Source organism: Carettochelys insculpta, chromosome 21 (assembly GCF_033958435.1).
Source record: "Carettochelys insculpta isolate YL-2023 chromosome 21, ASM3395843v1, whole genome shotgun sequence".
NCBI lineage: Eukaryota > Metazoa > Chordata > Testudines > Carettochelyidae > Carettochelys > Carettochelys insculpta.
The window spans coordinates 14,899,737-14,921,970 of record NC_134157.1 but is presented as its reverse complement, the minus strand read 5'-3'; the positions used below and the strand labels follow the sequence as shown (position 1 = coordinate 14,921,970).

The 22,234-nt window shown below is 46.2% G+C and overlaps 1 protein-coding gene across 3 annotated transcripts in view; it reads right to left on the bottom strand.

The window, feature by feature from the left end:
* Positions 1–22,234, bottom strand: part of NTNG2 (netrin G2) — an 85,772-nt gene that overhangs the window by 46,559 nt on the left and 16,979 nt on the right. For all 3 annotated transcript variants that reach the window (XM_075015618.1, XM_075015621.1, XM_075015620.1), the window contains exon 3: positions 319–962. In XM_075015618.1, coding sequence (XP_074871719.1) covers positions 319–962 — 644 coding nt within the window. The remainder of the gene's footprint in view (positions 1–318; positions 963–22,234) is intronic.

Here is a 22,234-nt window from a genome sequence, read left to right as displayed (position 1 = left end):
TATAGACTGAGATATATTGGAGCCTAAGCTTTCATAGACAAAGACCTGTGTAGTCAGATACATGCTAATGTGTTTGAATGTGGGGACTCAGCAAATCTTCATGGCAGATTCTCTCACTCCGTTCAAGACTCGTACATTCCTGGTAAGGGACATACCATCCATCCGCTCAAATGATGTCTTGCACTGGGAGCATGGAGAGGAAGGGGAGATATACCGAGGTGAGGATCAGAGGAGTCGACAACTGCTTACAGAGTGGTTCTAGGCCCACTTCCCTGTCCCTCTAAGAAGCAAAACAAAAATAGACATAGCAACTGTTACCTGCCAGTGACTTCGATGTTGGAGATGGCATAGAAGTATTTGTACAAGTTCTCCCTCTGCACGTAGGTGCCGCCAAGAGCTGGTCTCAGCAGCCTCATCCGCAGGTCAGTCACGGTGAAGAAGTCCTTCAAGCCCTTGGCGCTCTCCAGCCTGGTGTACAGGTTGTCCATGTTCCTGAGGTCCTGGCCGGCAAAGATGGCAAAGCGATCCCTCACCTCCAAGCGCACGTTTTTCTCCTTCTTGGAGCCCACCCAGCGGGAGTACTCCTCCGTGCAGATGACCCTGTTGGCACTGGTGGTGGAGAGGTCTCTGACCCTCCTTGCTGGCATGCCAAAGGCTTCCATGCAGTCATCCGCATAGTATTGGTAGGGGTGCCAAGTCCTGCCATTGTCCAAGGACTTCTCCAGCATCATGATCGTGGGGCGTCCATACTCGAAGGTCACCACGACATCATCCGTCAGCTCAATGCTCTTATTCCAGGACAGTGTGATGTTAGCCAGCAGGGGTTCTGGGTAGCGGCTCCAGGTCACGCTCTGCCAGTAGGTGGTCAACCCTTCGTCCTCCTTGTCGAACATCAGCTTCGGTGGGTGGGCCAGATCAGGGGTGGAAGCATCGCACTCATCACTGCACAAGTAGGGGTTCTCCTGGAAGATGGACAATAGTAAGAGAACAAGGCGTGTCTTAGTGCTGTTAAACATGGGGCTGGCAATGATACTTACTATCCTGGTTACCCACAGGTTAGGTCCATTAATGGCTGTTAGCCAGGATGGGTAAGGAATGGTGTCCCTGGTCTCTGTTTGAGACCAGGAGAGAGATCATTACCTGTTTGGTTCACTCCCTCTGGGACACCTGGCATTGACCACTGTGGGCAGACAGGATACTGGGTTGGGTGGACCTTTGGTCTGACCCAGTACAGCCATTCTTATGTTCTTACTTCCCCAACAACATCCTGTTTTCAGTTGCTTCTCAAGAATGTTGCCCAATTTTAACCCTTTGGGGTGAAATTTTACAGGCTGGGGGGGTATCTCAGGCTGAACTTTCTGGACAGTTTCAGCCCCAAATGGTCCTGCCACTTTCAAGGCGAGGCTCAGAGAAAAGGAGGGTGTTTTGCCCATGTGAAAACATTGACTGAGACTGCACGAAAAGCCCAACAAATGAGACCAAGACTGGAGTGGGGGAGGGGAAGGAGATCAAATGAGAAGCCAGGAAAGGGGAACTGGGACTGACAAGGCAAGAAGATGGGAACTGGGTGCGGGGGGGCAGGGAGAGGAAGGGTTGGGAACCCAGCTAGGACTGGGATGAGAAACCTGAGGAGCAGACACGGGGACTGAGACAAGGAGCAGGGGCTGGGAAATAGACAAGACCAGCAAACTCTTCATGTGAAACTGACAATTCTGTTAAACTTTAAATACAAAAGGGGCTGCTGGATCATTCTATTGTCCTTTCGCCCTTTGGAGCCAGGCAAGTGGAATAAGGGGGGACCATTGCTGTGCTTCAGACTCACTTGCAGCTACAAACAATGGAGCTGACAGCCACCATGGGCCAGGGCAAGGTGGGAGGGAACCCAGCTCTGTGCCCTGGAAGGGGTGGGGCAAAGGCTGGAAGGGGCGGGGCCTAGGGCAGTCAGCCCTTAGCGCTGCTCAGATTATGGCTCTGGCCCGACACCTTCCTCCTAGCTGCGTGGGGTGGCAGAGCACTGCTGCCACAGCACTTCAAAGGAGTCACGGGCAACTGCTCCCTTCCCCCTGCCGCCATCAGCAGGCCTGGCTATGAATTTAGAGCCCTGCATGACTGGCCAAGCATTTTATGATGATTTTCCCCTGTTGGCACTGATGGGAAAAAAATACACTGGCCACTAGTAGTTTGGCTGGACCAGCAGCCAGTCCCATATGGTACAGCATAACCTTATCATATGTTCCACTGCATGTGTATTTCACATACTGGTACATAATTTAAGAAACAATACAGAGCAATCCTCCAACTCCCTACCCACTTTCTGCAAAGAGGAATTACAAATGCTCATTCCACAAATGCAGGCCTCTATTGGGTGGAGCATAGGAGTCATTTAACAATACACAGCGGCACTACGACACCTTCTGATGAAAAATGAAGAAACCCAGATCCAATTGAAACTGGCAGGAGAAATCTAGCATTGGGCCTTTCTCCGATTTTGACTCAACTTATGACAAGGTTCTGCTGCAGTAAATTCAGCTTCGTCATCGTGATGCCATGACATGTGGTGGTTTAAACTAGAGTATACGGTGGATTCCCTGTAACTTGAAGTTTTAAATGATGATTTGAAGACTTTGGTAATTCAGATAGAGTTCTTAAGTCTGTTAAAGAAGGGAGCAGGTGCAGTCACAGAACCTCCATATGCAAGAGGTCAGGCAAGATCCTGATGGTTTCTTCTGGCCTTAAAGCCTAGGAGTATACTACAGTTAATTTATCTTACTGGGACATACACTAAAACATAACAGTCCGGCTGTGTTGGCTTTGCCTCTTATCCAAAACATGGCGCAAACAGCAGTAAAGCATCTCTCAGCATGGGAAGAAGTTCAGAAAAGGGCAACAAAAATTATTGGGGGCTGGAATGGCTGCCATATTCAGTGAGTTTAAAAAGACTGTGACTTTTCAGCTTAGAAAAGAGGACACTAAGGGGGGATATGATAGAGGACTATATAGTCATGATTGGTGTGGGGAAAGTAATAAGGAAAATTTATTTACTTGCTCCCATAACACAGGAACTAGGGGGCCACCAAATGAAATTAATAGCTAGCAGGTTTAAAACCAATGAAAGGAAGTATTTCTTCACACAATGCACAGGTAACCTATGGAACTCCTTGCCAGAGGACACTGTGAAGACCTGGACTGTAACAGGGTTCAAAAAGGAACTGGATAAATTCACGGAGGTTAGATCAAGCAATACTTATTAGCCAGGGTGGGTAGGAATGGTGTCTGCAGCCTCTGTTTGTCAGAAGCTGGGAATGAGCGACAGGGGATGGATCACTTGGTGATTGCCTGTCCTGCTCAGTCCAGTCCCTGTGAGACCCATCATTGGCCACACTTAGACACAGGATTCAGGGCTAGATCCACCTTTGGTCTGACCCAGTGTGGTTGTTCTTATGTTCATGGGTAAGCCACAGAAGAGGAAACAGTGTCACTAATGTCAGGGCTAAATACTCTAGATCTTTGGTCTGTTTAACTAATATCAGTTAGGGATGTTGTTTGTTTTACCCACGTCTATACCAGAAAGTGCCTATTACAGACACAAGTGAACTGTGATTTTTTTTTAACATCACTTATTTTATTCAGGGAATCATAAGAAGCAATGCTGAAAAAAATCCCTCTTTTGTCATTAAAGCTGCACCTGCAGTTAGCAGTTGAGGGATAGCTGAGTGGTTTATGCATCAACCTACTTGACTTAAGGGCTGTGTGTTCAATCCTTGGGGGGTGGGTTGCATTTAAGGGCCTGATAGAAACAAATGAATCAAAATAGCTATCAGGGATGGTGAAAAGTCCATGTGACTAGACTCAATGGCTTCTTGAGGTCCCTTCTGGGTCCATGAGAAAGATCTTTCTGCTGTAGTCATACCAGCAAACCTCTTCAGCAGCAGAGGATTGCTGTTAGCTGGTTTTTCCCTGGAGAGACTTCTTTTCTGAACTGTGACCAGGGAGGTAGGTTCACACAGGGGACAAACATCATGGGGCCAGACCATCACAGTCAAAACACAATGAGGGATGTGGACAATGGATGTGAAAACACAGTATGTAAAAACAGCACCAATGGATCCACTGTGAACCAGAAAACTACATGGGATAAGCATTTTGTATGGAGTGACACACCACAGGAGCACTGCAAGGAAAGAAAGGGGACAGATACTAGTTTCTTCCTCCTTCCCCCTTCTTCTAGGAGGTAGCAACTTACTGCTGGGATATGGAAGCAGCAAATTAGAATGCCTGTCTTGCTGGCTTGGGAACATGGGCAGGTGTGTTTAGAGCAGGTGGAAAGAGGAGCAAGGCTCTACCGACTTCCCACACACCTGGTCTGAAGGGAGGGGCGTAGCAGATTTGCAGCGCCTGCTTACTCCTATGCATCTGACCCCAAAGTCTGCATAGCCCACGCAGGGGTGTGAAGGAGGTCCATATTTCACCTTATGCCCCACAGTGGGCACCCAGTGGAGGGCACAGTCTGGCTGTAGGAGATACAATAAGGTTTATTAATTGCACATTCAATGCCATCACAGGACGTGGGCAGACATGAAGAAAAGTGAACATGCAAGAAGGTTGTGGGGGGATGGGGTGCCTACCCCACGTCCATAATGAAAGGGTTAATGTGGGCTGGAGAAGCCAATTAGGCCACCTGTGGGGTGAGTCAGGCTTCGTGAATGATGAAACCCAGCTGGGGAGGGGCTGGGTGAGGCAAACAGAAGAAATTTCAAAGGGGAGCTGAGTTGGTAGCTGCTGTCCTGATGGTCTGGAGAGAAGGGACCTAGTGGGAACAAGATGGCTCTTGCAGGGTGAAGAGAGTGCCCAGGGGAAAGGCTCAGCAGGAAGCCGGATGGCAGCTAGAAGTTTGGTGGAGGGAGCCTTGAGGCTAGTCTTGGGGTCTCTGGAATGGAGCACACTGAAGAGGGCAGGCCTGGTTTGCCCCACCAGTCACAGGAGGAGGTGGTGTGAAGTCCCTGATGTGAGACAGATAAGGACTTTTATGGACCCTGAGGAAAGGGGGTATGGACTGCTGCACGCAGGACTGGAAGTTTATTTCTGTTGCACTTTGTTAACCTGGCTGGGTTGGACTAAAATGCAAGCTGGCCAGAGAGCTGAAGGATGAAAAGAGATGAATCGCCAAAGGGCCACAGCAACTGTCTGCAGGGGCAGCTGGAGAGGAGAGAACTTGCCATATCCAGCACTGAGAGGGGCACTCCGGGGGTGAGTCAACTTGTGCAGTTGGGCACAACCTCACAACAGCTGTCAAGCAAGTCATGAAGGTTGTGGTTCTCTTCCCTTTCTCTCCTGCCATGAATGCTTTGGGGGTTTTTTAAAGCTCATTAAGCTAGTCAGTACACTTCCAAATGCTGGGGGGTGGGGGATGCAGCTCAGTGTGGGGATACAGGAAAACAGAAGCAGATGGCTGTCCTTTGGCTCCTTTTTTGGTCCTGGGAAGATCAGTTAAAAAGTGCTACTGAAGGGATTGAAGGGATTGTTTCTCTACTAGCTGCTCTCTTGTGCAAGTCAGGAGACCCAAGGTAGATTGTTTTGAGGATATAAGAAATTTACATTTTCAGTACAAAAGGCTTAAATGAGCTGCTTTTGTGTGTCTTGTTTTTCTCCAAGTCACATTCATGGCTGGTGGGATTATGCTCCCAGCAATGTGATGTTATATCTTGGGCACTATTTTGTTCTGTTGCATAGTGATACGATCCCAACCTGGCTTAGCCTGACACACCACAGCCTAGGTTGACAGAGCAAATTACTACTACTACTGCTATTGCTTAACCCTTGTACTCCATAGGGCCCATAGGCCAGCTACATGTCTCCTCCATGTCACTCTGTCTTGGGACGAAACTTGTAGCCAGCTCCTGGAGTACCCCAGTTGTTTTTTGCCTAACTTGAGTGCGTTATGTATGATCAATTCTCATTGCACATGGGTGTCTCCTGTCTGGTAGGTTCAGTTGAGAGCACAAACTGTCTAGAAATGGGTGAAGGTGACTTGGTTCGAATCCAGCTCTGAACCTGCCCAAGTCCAACGTGAGTTCAGATCAGGGTGTAGCTTTGTTCAGTGCCGGAGGGGCATGCAGGATCGGACTTAGACCCCCATCTCCTCTCACTGCTCACCTCTTGAGCGTTACTGCTTAGCTAGGGTTAATTATTTTACCCCATTGTCTCAGTGTATAAAAGAGGAACTAAGTAAGCTTGTGTAGCTTTAATTGTGGCTTGTATGTCACAGGGGTGAAAGTAACTTTAGTTGCTTACGGGTACTGTTGTATCACACCCTCGGGGTGGCAGAGGGGAGGGCAGTGCTCAAGGCAGGACATTTGGGGGAGGGGTGGTGGTATGACCATACCTGCAAGAGATTTTAAGTCTGGAAAGGGCGTGAGGGGACTCAGGCAGAGGGTTTGGGTGGCACAGGAATGAAGGAGTTGGGGCTGGAGGTGCAAAAGGCAGGGGGAATATGTGGGGGGGTGCAGGAATTGGGGCAGAGGGATATGGGGTGTGGGACCTGAGGAATACCAGGCCGTGAAGTGCAAGAGGTGTGGGACACACGAGATATAGGAGGCCATAGGATGTGGGAGATGTGGGACACAGGAGGACACGGACATGAGGTAGAACCTAAATGCTGGGGGTCATCAGACATGGGGACAGCAGCCATGTGTATTGGGCCTGTGTGTGTGTTACAGGTCATGGAGAACAGAGGGTTGGACACTGGACCAGGGCCACTGGCTCCCTTGGGTCTGGTCAGTGCCACAGGATTCCCCACAGCCCCAACCTCTGCCTGGCCCAGCAGGAAGGGGCAGGAGAGGCTGCTGGCCCCAGTACCTTGGCAATGTGCTGTTCGGGGACTCCCGCACAGGGCCAGGGCAGCAGCTGGCTGCATGGAGCTGCCTCCACCAGAACCATTGTTACCATGTGGTGTGCTGCCCACCACTGCCACAGGCGGGAGCCAGTCGGACATCCGGGCCTGCCTCTACTGCACTCCACTCCCCGGCCCTCCAGTCACCACCCTTCCAGACCTGGCACCCACTAGACCCAACTGCCCTCTCCAGCCAGTCCCCTCAGGCTGCCAGGGCCCCCACACAGCTAGTGTTGCACCTGCGGGGGCCTCTCTGGGTTGGAACCAGAGGGGTCAGGCTTCCTGTGACTCCCCCAGCAGTCTGGGGAGATGTTGCATCTTAGCATCCCAACTTCAGCTGAGCTCTGGATTGGGCCCCCTGTGGCCAGGGGCCTGCATGTCTGGCAACCCCCCTACTTGCACCCCTGGTTCGTTTCCAAGTTTTGCTTCAGCCTGATATAGAGATGGTGCCTGTTGCAATGTTCACAGCCTGATACTGACCCAAAATGTAAAGGTGCTTCCAGAGTTTGGGTTTGAGATCCAGCTCTTAAAAACTATCCCCTGAGGCTGAAAACATCACTTATGACCTGATCCCGCAAGGTGCTTAGTGCATGAGAGTGGATCGTGCCTAACACCTTGCAGAACTGAGTCCTCAGCCCATACTCGTGAACAGGAACATGACCCAAGCTAGTGAGCGATCGGCAAATGACCTTGTGCCTCAGACATGAAACTGCTTAGGAACTGAAATATCAAAGGGAGCAAGGGCTGGAAGGTTAGAGAGCCAGGCACACGCTTATTGAGAGGTTAGCTGAGTGGAAAAAGATATTAAATTCTGCCAAGACAAAAGAATATAAACACAAGATACTCCAGCCTGAATGGCTGTTCAGCTGGGGTGAAGGGAGATGGAAGGTGTTTTTTAACGAAAAAAAAAAAAAAATCTAGATACACAATGAAAAAAGCCCTTCAACAATAGAAAAACAGTTAATTTCTAGGGCCTGATCCTACTTCCAGAAAAGTCTGGAAATTTTGCAACTGACTTTAATAGGAGCAGAATTTAGCTGTTAACAAATATAGGAATTTGTTTGCTTGTCTGGTAGATGAAACTGCTTTTCTGTATTATAGCACAAAGTGTGTATATATAGTTTTGCAGGTGAAACTACTTTCACTGATCAAACGTTGAATACATAAGCTAGACATCTGTGAATGATAAAAGCTGCACAAAAATACAGAGAGGTCTTGTGAATCTCCATACTGGGGTGTGGGGAGGGAAAATATCGGCCTAATTGTGGGGGAAATACTCTAAATAAAAAAAAAAAATACATTCTGAGCTGGGCTGTGGAAAATACACTTTATTTTATGTTCCTTCCATCTGACTTGCTCAGGCCCTTTTGCCTGGTCACAAAAGGTGAAGCCCCATGCAGGTGTAATGGTCTTGTTTCTCTGGGTCAGATATCTAGGATTATTGTGAACTCGGTCATTGTATGGGGCCCAGATTTGCTTTTCACAAAATAAATACTGTATTAGTAAACAAATTTGACTAACACAAGTGGGAAATTTTGTTTCAACACAAAATATATTTTGATACTAAAATTGGACCTTGACATTCTTGAATTTTAAAAACTGAAGACTGTTGGAAAAATGACAATTTTAGAAAATGCACTAATTTCACAAATAATAAAAATGAACCTCTGTTCTGCTCATTGACCACTCTCCCAGCGCACCCCAAAGCTAGACCTGTATCACAACCCTGACAGACAAAAGCAAGATTTTTGGAGGGTTTTCGGATTTCTTTGCAAGCACTGCAAACAGCTGCAGCAGAGAGGGATTAAGCTGAAAGGCATTTCAGTCACACCAACTGCAGTTTAGAAGGAATCTGACTAAGGGTATGTCTACATTGCACGAGAGATCGACCCAGTCAGGGCTGATCTTCCAGGGTTCGATTTGGAAATCGAACGTTCTGGGGTCAGCAGTCGACCCTGTACTCCTCAATAGTGAGGATAAAGGGAGGTTGACTGGAGAGTTTCTCCCATTGACTGCCCCTCTGTGAGGACAGCCAGGTAAGTCGATAGCAGATAAGTCTATTCTAGCTACCTCAATTGCCACAGCTAGAATTGTGTATCTACAATTGACTTTAATGTCTATGTAGACCTGGCCTAAAAATCTGACTCTGCTCCTTTGGAAGTTGGTGGCAAAATTCCGCCAATCGATTTCCAAGTGAACAAAAGGCCATGAGAAAAGTGACAACAGACTGATGGCAAGAAAAGTGGAGGTTTATCAGGGTTTCTCTATTAAGGCCTGATTCCAAGTGGTGTTCAACACCATAATTTCTGCTGAAGACAATGGAAATGGTTGGTGGTTGATAAGTTGGAACTTCTCATGATGAAGGCTAGTGACAATGGACAGTAGATAACAAATCTGACAAAGGATCAGGATCACAGTCCATTTATGTAAGCAGATGAAGTTGACCATCTAAAACAGGGACTAATTAAAGCAAGTTGCAAAGGGATTTAATTGATCGATAGCTATAATAATCTAAGACTCTTGTTGATCGGGGAAAATGGAGGTTTTGGTAGGAGAAACTTGTTTTGCAGGAAAACTCTCTGGGTAGAGTTAGAATTTCTGTGGTCTTTAAGGTTTGTTTGTTTTCAGTTTGGGGCAAGTTCCAAAGTGGGCATACTGGGAAACTTGCATGCAATTTCCTCTTCTCCTCCTCTGGCTATTGGTGGCTAGATAGCCACAGTTTAATTCATGCCCCCAATCTTCCCAGCTTGCATTCTTCCTCCTTAACAGTGTCCTGATTGCACTTCAGGTGTCTTAAGGACCTTGTGACACACTTGTGAGCTCCTTATGCGTCTAGTTGGGTGCCATATGACCCTGCCTTTGATTTCCCTCTTCCAGATTAGCTGATTAGTCTACAAAGTCCCTGTTTTGCCTAGGACAGCAAAAAGTGCTTAAGTTGGAATCAAATTTTATTCTGATTCTGCAAGATGCTGCAAAGGCAACCACAAACTACATTCACTTGCACCTGATTATCCCACTTCCTGCAATTAGTGCCACAAAGAGCAGCCAGCATTTATTTCCACAAGTATGTTTCCCAGCACCTCTTTCCTCCGCCCCTAATGCAAACAATCTGTCCATCACTGAGAAGATTGACACCCAACCACCTCAGGAGATGTGTAAATCTCTAACCTCACTGCTGTCAAACCCCATTCCGACCCTGACCTGTGGAGTCAGAGCTCAGCCCCAGCGCCAAGCTCTGAGGAGCAGATGGTCAGGAGCACTAATGAATCAGCCTGTGTATTTACTATTCCCGCTCCTGCTGCGGAAAGGTTTTAAACAAACAGCACCCATAACAGCCTGTCTCCTCCTGTCTCTCACACATATGCTCAGTTGGTTATTATTTTTCCTCTGAAGCACAAAGTTGAATTTCTTTGTCTAGGAGGCTGCAGGATAAACCTGAAATTACCATTCCAGTGCATTTGATGTTGTGTTTCTCTTCTTTACACTTAGCTGAGTTTCCCCAGATTAATCCTAGGATTAGAGGCCCTATCACCACTAATATTCTGCCAACCCCAAGTGCTCTTTGCAGCAGCTGATTATATAGTACGTGTTCGACAGGCACTCAAACCTCATGGCTTTTATTTTCTGTCCCTTTTTAGAGGCAAAGGAGTAATTTGCCTCTGCTGGGTCCTAATGCAGATTTCTGTTCCCCGTGAGTTGGGGATGGAGCCTGGCATTAATTGTGCATCTAGTAACACGGTAAGTAGGGCAAAGTAAAACTCCATTGGCCTCAATGCAAATACTCCAGGGATGAATCTGGCTCTTGGTGTTGTTTACCTGTAATTAGAATGAGGCCTCTGACCTCCATTACAATGAAGTTTCTCTGAGCATTTTCATTATAAACCCTAATTGCAGAGGGTAACAATAGGAGGTGGAAGACTGGATCAATCAAGGTAATAAATACTGGTTTATGGGGACTTCTCTCTAGATCAGTGCTAAGCAACTGGTATGCTGCAAAGCAGTACTTAGTGTGCCATCAAATTTTGAGGGGAAAAAAACCTATTTAAAATTAATTGAATAAATCAGGGCTGGCCACCCCGTGGCGCTCAAGCTACACGTGGCTCTTTGAGCAGTTAAATGTGGCTCCTCCTCAGAGCTGCATGCCGGGAATGCCATGCCCCACTCTGCACACAAGCCCCACTGCTTGGTGGGAGAAGTATGTGGCAGACACAGTGGCTCTGATGAGTTGCCAGCATCAAGTTAGTGTGAGGGAGGGGCTAGAGGTGCCTAGCTCTGCAGGAGGGGTGGAGGATTGGGTTAGAGTACGGGGGAGCTGGAGATGCCTGGGTCTGGGGGAGGGGAGGGGTACTGGGTTATAGCTGGGAGCTGGGGGTGCCTTGCTAAGGGGGGGAGGGACAGGGGGTTGGGTTAGAGCTGGGGATGCCTGGGTCTGGGGGAGGCAAGGGGGGTTGAATTATATATGTTGAGTGTGCAGTGAAATTATTAGGAGTGCTGAGGTGTCCCACGAGGTGATAAAGGTTGCTGAGCACTGCTCCAGATCACTGGTGCAGAGCTGGTACAGGTTGCTAGTGACTGACCAGCCACTGTTAGTGCTTGGAAGCCCTTGCACAACAAGAGGTTTGTCTCAGGGCAGTTCCTAGGAGGAAGAGATCACAAAAATCCACCATAAATGGCAATCACAACAGAGCAAGCAAAACACAGAGCAGGCCACAGAGACAAACTCTCTCATTCTCACAGATGGTTCTACTCAGATCAGGTCTGATGCATCTGACGAAGTGGGTCTTTGCCCACGAAAGCTTATGCTCCAAATAAGGTGCCACAGAACTTCTTGTTGTTTTTTGTGGATACAGATTAACACAGCTACCCCTCTCATACAGATCACATCTGAGGTAGATTCTTGTTTTCTCCACAGAAGAGAGAAGGCAGCTCAGCTTTCCTCCTTCACCAATCTACCTCCATTTCTGGGTTAAAACAAACTCCTCAGCCTTTCTGTTGTAGTTTGAAGCTTGAAATGCCAAGAAGCAGATTTGGACTTGACTTTCCTATATCTGAGTTCCTTATCCCAGCCCCAAAATGGGACTCATGAAACTAGGGGAATCCTGAGAGCTGCAGGTAAAGACACTTCTACAATGAAGGTTTAGCGTGTGTGTGTGTGAGAATATTAAATTTGCCAAAAAATGCATTTGCTGGGGCACCAAAACTATTAAGACATTTGGGGTGAAATCAGTGAATAGCTTCAACCATATTTTTTTTTTTACATTTCCAAAAAATTCTGGTGGGGATGACTTTGTCCATTTTGAAATGTTTTGACTTTTTATTTTGAAACATATGTTTCCTTCTGAAAAACAGTTGGAAAAAAAATCTCAAAACACAAACTGCATTCCGGATCCAAGGAAATGTTTAATTTGATCCCAAAAACATTTTTTTTTAATTTTGGCTTGGAAAAACATGAGTTTTGGTTTAAACTTCTTAAAGAAATATTTTAGTTCAGTCCCTTAATTGAGTACAACCTTAACAATGTGAATTTAATATTAAAGGCAGAGCCTTAAATCACAAACTGTTCTACTGCCTTCAGCTGGCTTTGATTAAAGAACTCTATCTCTCAGGGGGAAGGGGAGGAGGAAGGTGTTTGGGGCTCCAAAGAGGATTTTTTTAAATGCATATACCGTACACTAGCTCAGCCCAAATAGTCTTTTTATTCTTGCTGCTTTTGACTCACAGGGTCAAATGTCCTTTCTTAAATCCAGATAAGAACAAGGTGATTTTATAACCAAAAATAACATTTTGTAGGTAATTAAATCTTACGCTTCAGGACATAAACTGATAACCTGCCAGTGGTCAGGATGGAATTCCCACAGAAATTGAAAAATTCACTGACAATTAGCTTTTGCTCTTCACACTGTGGGGAGGAAGGTGATCAGTGAAACAGCCATAATTAATTTACAGAGACTATTTCTAACAGCTGGCAAACAACCAGTCACCAGCAGAGGCATCTGGAAGCTTGAAAATAATCTAACACGAATATGCAGTGAACCTCTCTTCCACTATACAAACAGTTCTGCAGTATTTCCACCCACCCCTTATATAAAGTTACCTAATTCACCCAAGTGCACTGTGGTAATAGTTGGGTCTTCCTCTGAACCATCACATACTGGACAGTGCTATAAGGCATGACAGACCCATAGTCTTCAAGTCATTGCCCTTTCTAAAAGTGTCTCATCAAACCACATACGTGAAACAGACATGGCTAAACACGTATGAACTGGGATTGGATCTTGTTTCACTATTTTGAGTCAGGTCAGAAAGAAAGATCTAGTACAATGTTTCTTAAACCTTTTTCAGACCATAGAACACCAAACAGCAATATTTTTTTATGCAGAACACCTATGAAAATTTTTTCAAAAAAAAAAATTCACAACAAAACCAGCAACAAATACAGCAAAACCAAAATGAATTAATTTAACCAGGTTTCCTAGCAATGAAGAAGTAACATTGGATCCGGTTTTAATAACCGATATAGACCACGAGCATATTTTTCCAAATGCTCGTGGCACAGCAGCGAGTTATTCAGGGAACACCAGCATGCTGCAGAACACAGTTTAAGAAACTGATATAATAGACCAAGCATGTGAAATTCTGCTGTCCTGAAGCATGTACCGAGTCGGGCGCAAGACAAGTTTAAAGACTTACCTTATCTGCTTTTGTACTATCTTCACTATATTGATGTAGGAACTGATCCAGCTGAGGTTGTATAACTGAGTTATACTTGTACAAAGATGTTTACACTGATATAGCTAAATCCTCTATATGTATGTATGTATATTTATAGCCTTAAAGTGAGTGGGCCAAGAACTCAGCCCTGATGCAGAACCATTACTTTCTCTGCACTTAGCTACTTGTCATCAGTCCAGCCATCTAGAGAGTTTGTCCCACCTTGACTTGGACCTGCATCTGATGAAGTGGGTCTTTGCCCACAAAAGCTTATGCTCATACATTTCTTAGTCTATAAGGTGCCACAGGACCCCTTGTTGCTTTTGCAGATCCAGACTAACATGGCTACCCCTCTGTTACTTGTCCCGCTTCAAGCACTTATTGGTTTTGCTCTGCCCTAGTCTTAAAACCATATGCTGCTTGAGATCTTAGAACGGAAAGAGATGTGAGGGACAGAAAGCAAAGAACAGCCTAGTCAGTAGGACAAGAAGGTCAGGGGAGGGGAACAACAGGAAAAGCTGGCAACCAACTAGTCTGGATTGACAGCATTATTGCAAAATTTCAGCCAAATCTGATTTCAAGTCACTCGAGTTAAGGGCCCTTTATATCAGGGATTATAATGAAAGGGACAACATTTCACTGGAGTACACGGCATATGCTATGGAATGGGGGTTGTCTGCTACCCAATCTCCAGTCTATTACATTGCACATAAAAATTGGCATCCACTCCCATCGTGCAATGGAGCAGATTCTAGTTTGTTACACTGGGGTAAACCTGGAGTAAATCCATTTAAACAGTGGGATTATGCCGGCTTTACTCCATGTAATTGAGTTCCGATTCTGCCTCTGCGTATTTAGCAATATTCTGTACATTGCCTATTTAGACTCTAAGCTTTGGGGGTCAGGGAACTGTCTTCAGACAAGTCTAAAGCAGCAGGCAAACTTTTGAGCACTAAATAAATGCAAGCGGGGGGGAGGGATCTCCACTCTCACCTAAACAAGTCTCTCATCGCCCTTGTGCAGCAAGTTAGGATCGTGACTCTTGGTTTATACAGTGGGAAACTGAGGCAAACAGGGTACATGATCATCCCAACACCAGGTAGTGAATCAAAAGACTTAAATCCAGCTTCCAATTATAACCACTATGCTGGGGACTTTCAAAGTTTTCCAGAGTGGGATACATATTTACAGCAAATGTCCCATGGGCACATCCGCTTTCACTGACCAATGCAAATCCACTCCTCTTTTTCATGGTCACATGACAAGCCAACAGCAGCTACAGTTGCTGAGATAAGTAATTTATTTTGGCCACGTGAAGTGAGCTATTATGCCCAACTTGATGGCATTTCTCCGTTTGTCTGGATGTAACACAACAACTTGGGAACATTGCAGCCAGTATGTTCCCAGACTGGGAGGGGACATAGCCCCTCACATCTGCATAACACACCTGTTATCTTTAATCAGCTCCAAAACTGTCTAGAGATCAAGGACCTGGTTGAGGGCCTCACAAACACCTTCCACCGTAATGCCCCCTCAATTCATCTCTGTCCATTGTCATGCAGGGCTTCCACATTAAACCCCATCTCCCAGACAAAGTAAAGGGAGGCGTGGGAAAAGGGAGCATTTATGAGTTGGGTGGGAGGGGGGAATTTGGGAACACACAGAGCCTGGGGGAGCAGGGGATGGAGGTTGCAAAGATTTATTCAGTAGAGGGACTGGGAGGATGATACACCAGGAGCCTGGGGTGTGGAGGGGCTGGAGGGATGCAAGGAAAGACCCTGCTGCGTACAGTGATCTTGGCCTACAGAAGCAATGAACTGTGCCACCCTCTAGTTAATGTTTAGTGCATTCTAGCAGCTGGAAACTAAGATCCAGAATCACAAGTCCAGCCAGCTCTCCACAGACCAGTATTGCACTTCTGCACGAGCAAGCAGTTCATCATCCCTGCACATCTGCCAGGATTGGCACTACACGATTTTTCAGAAGGAAATGTGTCACCTCAGGTGCTCTTAAAGGCAAAGGGGGAATCTTTGGGGGTTGAGGTTACAGAATTCGAATGTGAGAGTGCTGAGACGGTCTCCTCTCTCCTAGCCCTGGCTGGGTTAGGTGGATAATGAGGCCATGGCAAGGACAGAGGCTGTATCAAATGGTGATGAGATTACCAGTTTGGAGAGACGAAGCTGCTCACAAATGACTATGTGGGAGCCAGGGCTGTGTGCAGCGCATGTGTGCATCCAGCTGGCTGAAGATTTTCATTCCAAATCTTTTTATGAAAAATAGGTTCTCCCCCCCCCCCCCCCCATGAAAATTTCAGTGGAAAATTTTCCTTAAAGTTATTCTGTCTTTCTAGTGGGGCGAGGGGCAGGAAGAGCCACAAGAAATGCACTCACCTCCTAAAAGCAAGCAAACCTAAGCCACCCAGCTGGAGACAGAGGAGAAATTGACTTAATTCTGTTCACGTTAAACATTCAAGAAGAGACGCGGCAATGGCCATATACATAGGCAGTGTTCCCTGTAAGCTGAGGGCGACCACCCAGGAGAGACTCAGATGCTGCCCAGCTGAGTAGCACAGCACCCACAGCTGGCAGCGTGTTTTATTGGTGGTGAACATAACAAAACTTATTCCACACATGGATGGAAAAAAATTAGAGGGAACATTATACAGAGGACAGAGATTCTGGTGAGATGTTAGCAATTAAGGGGCATTTTAGAAGTTGCATACCTCTGAGAACGAATCTGGCCTTCTCTCTACAGTGATGGGTGTTAGGGAAGAGAGACAGAAGAGAACTGGGAAAGATGGGGCAACATAACTTGCATCCTTTCTGCCCTTCCCATCTCTGTATTGGCCACCAGGGCTCATGTCAACCCAGAGAAAGCAAAGCACAGGGGGAAAAATGCCATTACTAACCAGTTGTTTGTTGGTAAGAAAAGTCAGAGCTGGTATGAATTATTAACACAGCAAAAATGGGGTCCCTGTACAGAGGCACTTCTAATTCTGGCTCACCCTAATGTCACTCTCTTGTGCCTCTCCTGCTCCTGTGGTTTTGGCAATTGATTGCCTCCTTCCCTCCTCTGTCCTCCCTCCTCCCGCTTTCTTTTTCTATTTCTTCCCAATCAAAGGTTGTCTGAGTGCAAGGTCGCTGCTTGGCAAGAGGCATTCGGAAACATTTTGTCTGTGTGCTTGTTCAGGATACCGTGAGTCAGCAGAAACAGACACCACTAGCTGAGGAGAACAGCCCTTAGTAATCATAAGTGAGACGATGGCCGGTAAGACATCTTGCCTCTCCCCCACCCCCCTCCTCTTTTTGGCTTGAAGTAGATATACTTATTCAGCCCAACAGCATGCAGTTCATCCACGCCCCACAGGCTCCCCTGGGCCTGTCATACTGCAGAAAGAAACAGAAGAGATTCAACCTATATTTCCTTTCCCTCCCCTTCCCCTGCCCTTCCAATCTGTTATATTGTGAATTCTAGAAGGATCTTGTAGTCTAATACCACTGGACTATAAAGAGCTCCTACTGCTAACTATTCCCTTTCCAGGCCAGCATCTCTAACTCCTTTACAACCCTCCTTTGCATTAAGCTTCATAATTATGAACACAGTTGCATGGTAGACTGGCACCTTGCCCATTTTACAGAGGAGGAAAACTGAGGCACAGAGCCTTAAGACCCAGTGTTACAGAAGTGGCCACTGACCTTGGCTTTCCCAAGTCAGGATGTGGTATTCCACACTTACCGTTCATGCTGACTTTTGGCTGCCTAGAACAGTGTTTCTCAACTTTTTTCAAAAAATAAAAAATGAAGTACCCCCAGTATCTACAATTTTCAAACACACAATTTTTTTCTACCAGTGCAACACTGTTGTTTAAACAACTTAATCGTAACTGGTTGGTTGGAAGGAATTGCCTGTAGGCAATAAACTTGCCCTCGTACTTATGATTGTTTCTCAACCTTTTTCAGGAATAAAAAAATTTGACTTATTTAATGTTTATCTTATTTTATTTATCCTTCTTGCACAATGTACCCACTGTAAGAGTTCTGAGTACTCCCGGGGTACATGTACCCCTGCTTGAGAACCACCACTGGGTTAGAGTACCAGCAGCTCAAACCCCTTAAGATGTTTACAGCTCAGTAACAGAACTGTAGAGAACTGAAGCATTCAATAGTCCAGCGATTACTTTTGAAGACTTTGGCTTAGTTGACTAGCCCAAAGAGAGAGTGACCCAGGGTGAGAGCTGGAGACAGAACCCTAAAATCTCAGCTTCTGCTGAAACCAAGAGCCAACATACCCTAGAACTCATTAGATAATATCATTGGAGATAAAGAGGTGTACTGACCCTGCCAGGGTTAGGCACTTGGTTACAGGGTCAAGTGAGCTGGCTAAGAGAGAGAACACAGCTACCATTTCTGTGCGATGCAGTAGAAATAGCTGTCTCTTCCCAGAGACAATAAAGGAGTAAGTGAGAGTCTTCATATTCTAAGCTAGTCATGTTTCTGCCATCACAGGAGTGGGTATAGAATAAAATGTTTCATCTTTCCTCTTAAATCTGCACTCACCTCAGTGACACGTGGTCTTTAACCACTGCACTGACAGGTCTGTCGCAGCTGCATTGTAGTTCTTTTCATGAGTTGACCTCAAAGTGCTTTACACAGGAGAGCAGTATAATCCCCCTTTTACTCATGGGGAAACTGAGGCATGGAACAGTGATGTGTTTTGCCCAATGTCACCCAGCAGGCCTGTGTTTAAGCTGGGATGAGAATCCTGATCCCCTGAGTCCCAGTTCTGTACTCTACCCCCTAGGACCCATTGCCAATAAATTTAAGATATGTGTGGAGTGTCACAGCAAGAACACTTCAACATGTAAATGTTCAACCCTAAGAAACAGTTGATGTACGTAGAGAAAAGGGATAGAAACTATTTTAAAGAAAAAATTGACCTTGGTATTTCTATGTCCCCAAATAGCTGGGCTGCAGATCTGGGGGCACCAGAGTTGACTCTGGTCTGCTGACAGTTCAAAGATACGCCATTCATGTTTTCCCCACATCATCCAAGGTCTGGGCAGTGGTGTATAGGATGCACTGGGAAGGCAGGGGTTAAGAGTTCTCTGTGCTGAAAATTCCATCCTTAAGAAGATAATCTCCTCTTTGCACTGAGCCCATACATGCAGCACACGCAGCCTCATCTTGCAGGGAATAATTTCTGAACCAGTAATCCCATCACCAGCAGATATGGTCCTTTCCTCTCCACAGCTTCACCTTTCCTTGTTACCCATCTAACCCACCCTGGGCAAGCTGAGAGCTCAGATCCAGGACTGCTAGCAGCAGCCATTTGTTTGTGAATTTGATTGTGTATTAACAGAGTAATGAAGAGTCCAAGATCTTCCAAACAAACAGGGAGCAATGTCATCTGAAACGGCATCTGAGCGTTACACATGTGTACAGTCAAAGCAGCCAAGGGATTTTAACCCATATTCCCAGCACCTCTTTATTCCTATGTTCCCTGGTTCTCTCTCCTTGCGTTGACAAAGACCCATGGGAATTATTTCTCCCCTCTTCCCTTTCCTACTGCTTGTGTCCAAGCATTAGCTTCTTGGCCTCTGTCCCAGTCATTCCCCCTGACTGATTTGGGACCTGGATCTGACTCCGGAGAGAAATCTCGCGCGTACGGGTGCATATACACGCATACAGCATGAGAAGGAACACAATAAAAATGACCCACATACTGAATAGTAAGTGTATTATTGATTCAAGACTAAGAAAATGCTTAGGATGTAGGAAAAGTGTCCTGCTCTTTAAAAGCTTATACGCCGTGTAAGCTCAATACATGCAGCCTTTGCAGAGAGACTGTCTATGATGACATTAATATTTTATTATGTAAAAAAAGGCTGAGATAATTTGAATGGGGGAGGGCAGAACAGAGAGGCCGGGATGGAAAGAGTAGGGGAGGTGAACTGAGAAGTGATGTGAAGTTCTTAAAAAGGCTGGCAGGGATATTTTCAGCCAAACTTCATGTAGGGAAATTAGCTCATATCATAATGACAGATCTATGAATAACCTCCTCTCCTACCCTTTGACTTAGCATCATGGATCCTGTGTATGGTACTTTAGCACGTACTCCATTTGCCTGTCTTACGTAAGAAATATTCCAGCAGCATTACATAGCTGTAATACTGTTCTTTGTTTTCCAAAGTATTAACACAAATCTGGGGTCATCTAGGACTTCCGTGGTGTTACTACTAGGCAATAGTGAAAGACACTTGGTGAAAAGTAAATCCATGGAAAAAATGCAGTTTAGGGGCAGAACTATTTGCGGATTCATCAAATTTCATCTACATAATGGTGGTGGAATTTTTTTGAAGTCAAACTGTTTTAAAATTGTCCAGACAAGCCATTTAGCTTTTTTAAATATCAATTTTGGTTTGAAATTAAACCAATTTTGGTTCAGCTATTGAACCCAAAAATCAATTATCCACTAAGCTCTAGACACTACATTGCACACCAGGGTCTCTGCAACTTAGCAGCAGCAGCAAGGGGCAGAATGGATTACTACCTTTTGTGTTTTTGTTAGCTGCTGCAGGTTGAACCTTGCTGGCCCAGCCCACTCTGGGCCAGCAGTATCTGTGGTCTGGCATGTTTTTATTCAGTCAGTTGTCCACTTACCCTGGGTGTGTTCAAGTTTCCTGTGGTCCCATAAAGTTTGTGTGTTTGCCACCAGTCTGGGCTCTGGTTTTTGTGCTATTATGTTGAATTCACACCTCAATGTCTTCTAAGAGCCCACTAAGGAGTGGCAGTGCTGGTAACACTGCTAGACAATCTTGGCCTCCCATGATTCAGCAAATTTGCTGGTTTGGCACTGGTCAGGTCCCAAGAGTGCCTGATTAGAGAAGTTCAACCTGTAGCAGTATAGGGCTTTTGACAAAGTGGAGCAATTCTGAGTCTGGCCATAGTGGGCAGAGGTGCACTCTCTAAACAGCTCAATAGAGGGGCTTCTCTCTATTTAGTTGCCCTCTCCAGTCCAACACCCGGGCAGGGGGTAGAATGCATGGGGTGGTGAGCATGGGCGTGTACCTGGCGCAGTTCACCCCCCTCCTGGGCACCTGTTCCTTTTGTGGCATGAAGGAGACCCTGGTGCACATCTATGTTGAGTGTGCCAGGTTGCAGCCCCTTTTTCGGCTCCTCCAGAACCTCCTGTTGAGGTTCTGGCTGCACTTTTCCCCGCCCTTCCTCATCCTGGCACACCCCATCCGTGGCCCCACTAAGTCACAGGACCTCCTTGTCAGCCTCCTCTTGGCTATGGCTAAAGTAGCCATTTAAAAGACTAGGGAGAGGAGGCTGGCCAAGGGGGAGACCTGCGACTGTGGGGCCTATTTCCGTTCTGCCCTCTGCTCAGGAATCTGGCCAGCATTCACTGGCTCCCTCGATGCCCTCGGGGAGCAGTGGGTGCTGTCTGGGGTTTGTTGCTTGGTGTCCCCCTCGGGCTCTCTCATTTTAAACCTTTGACCTTCACTCCCATCCCTGTTTTTCTTTTTAGTTGGTCTCAAATAAATATGGGGGACAAGTCATTTTAATGGGTCCCCCCTCACGTGGAGAGGGGCCTTTTAGTCATGGGTGGGCTGTGCCTGCCCACTCCTTGGTTTTCAACAGGAGGTGTAGAATGCAGGGGTGTTTTCTGAAGCACTGGCTGTTCCTCTGGAACCTCAGCTTTCCAAATAGGACATGTCCAGTAAAAACGGAAACATGAAAGGTGACGTTGGCTTCGTGGACCGGATCAACCACTTCGGTGCTCCCTGGTGTTTAAGAATGACCTGAGCAGAAAGCGACTTTTCTGTCTCTCCTCCGAGTACATGGAGACAACCCTTCTGTAAAGGCACAGGAGCACAAAGCTGTAACGTACCCAGAGCTGGGGGAGGGAGGCATTCCCACATCTTTAAATGTATGTGTTTAGCACTGAACACTGGCAACTAAAGATTATGTTCTAGTTTGCATTTAAAAGGCATTTGTAGCTGTGTAAAGGGAAACACACATAACTGTTTTCCATTAACATGTACTTACCCACCCACTTCTCTCTCATGCAACTCTCCTCCCATCTCCCGGACTAATCCAGCTGCGCATACACTAGTCTCATGCAAACAGCTGACACTGTCTTACGCCATCGGTGTCCTACACATGGAGCCTAATTATTCATAAACTTGTCTACCGAAACCAAAAAAGCAGTCAGGTAGCACTTTAAAGACTAACAAAATATCATATTAGGTGACGAGCTTTGGCAGGGCGGAGATCCAGATCTGAAGAAGTGCGTGTGTCTCGTGAAAGCTCATCACCTAATAAATTATTTTGTTAGTCTTTCAAGTGCTACACAACTGCTGGTTTGTTTTTTTTTTTAGGATAGCAACGAAGGGTCCTGTGGCACCTTATAGACTAACAGAAAAGTTTTGAGCATGAGCTTTCGTGAGCACAGACTCACTTCATCAGATGCTGGTCTGTTTTGTTAGGATGTAGACTAACATGGCTACCTCTGTTACTTGTCTCTAGCAGTTCGCACCTGTGTAAAGGGCACTCAAATTGTATGCGAAAACCAACAAAATAACATGCAAAATCTGATGCATCTGGCCCATAGTCTTCATACCTCCACATA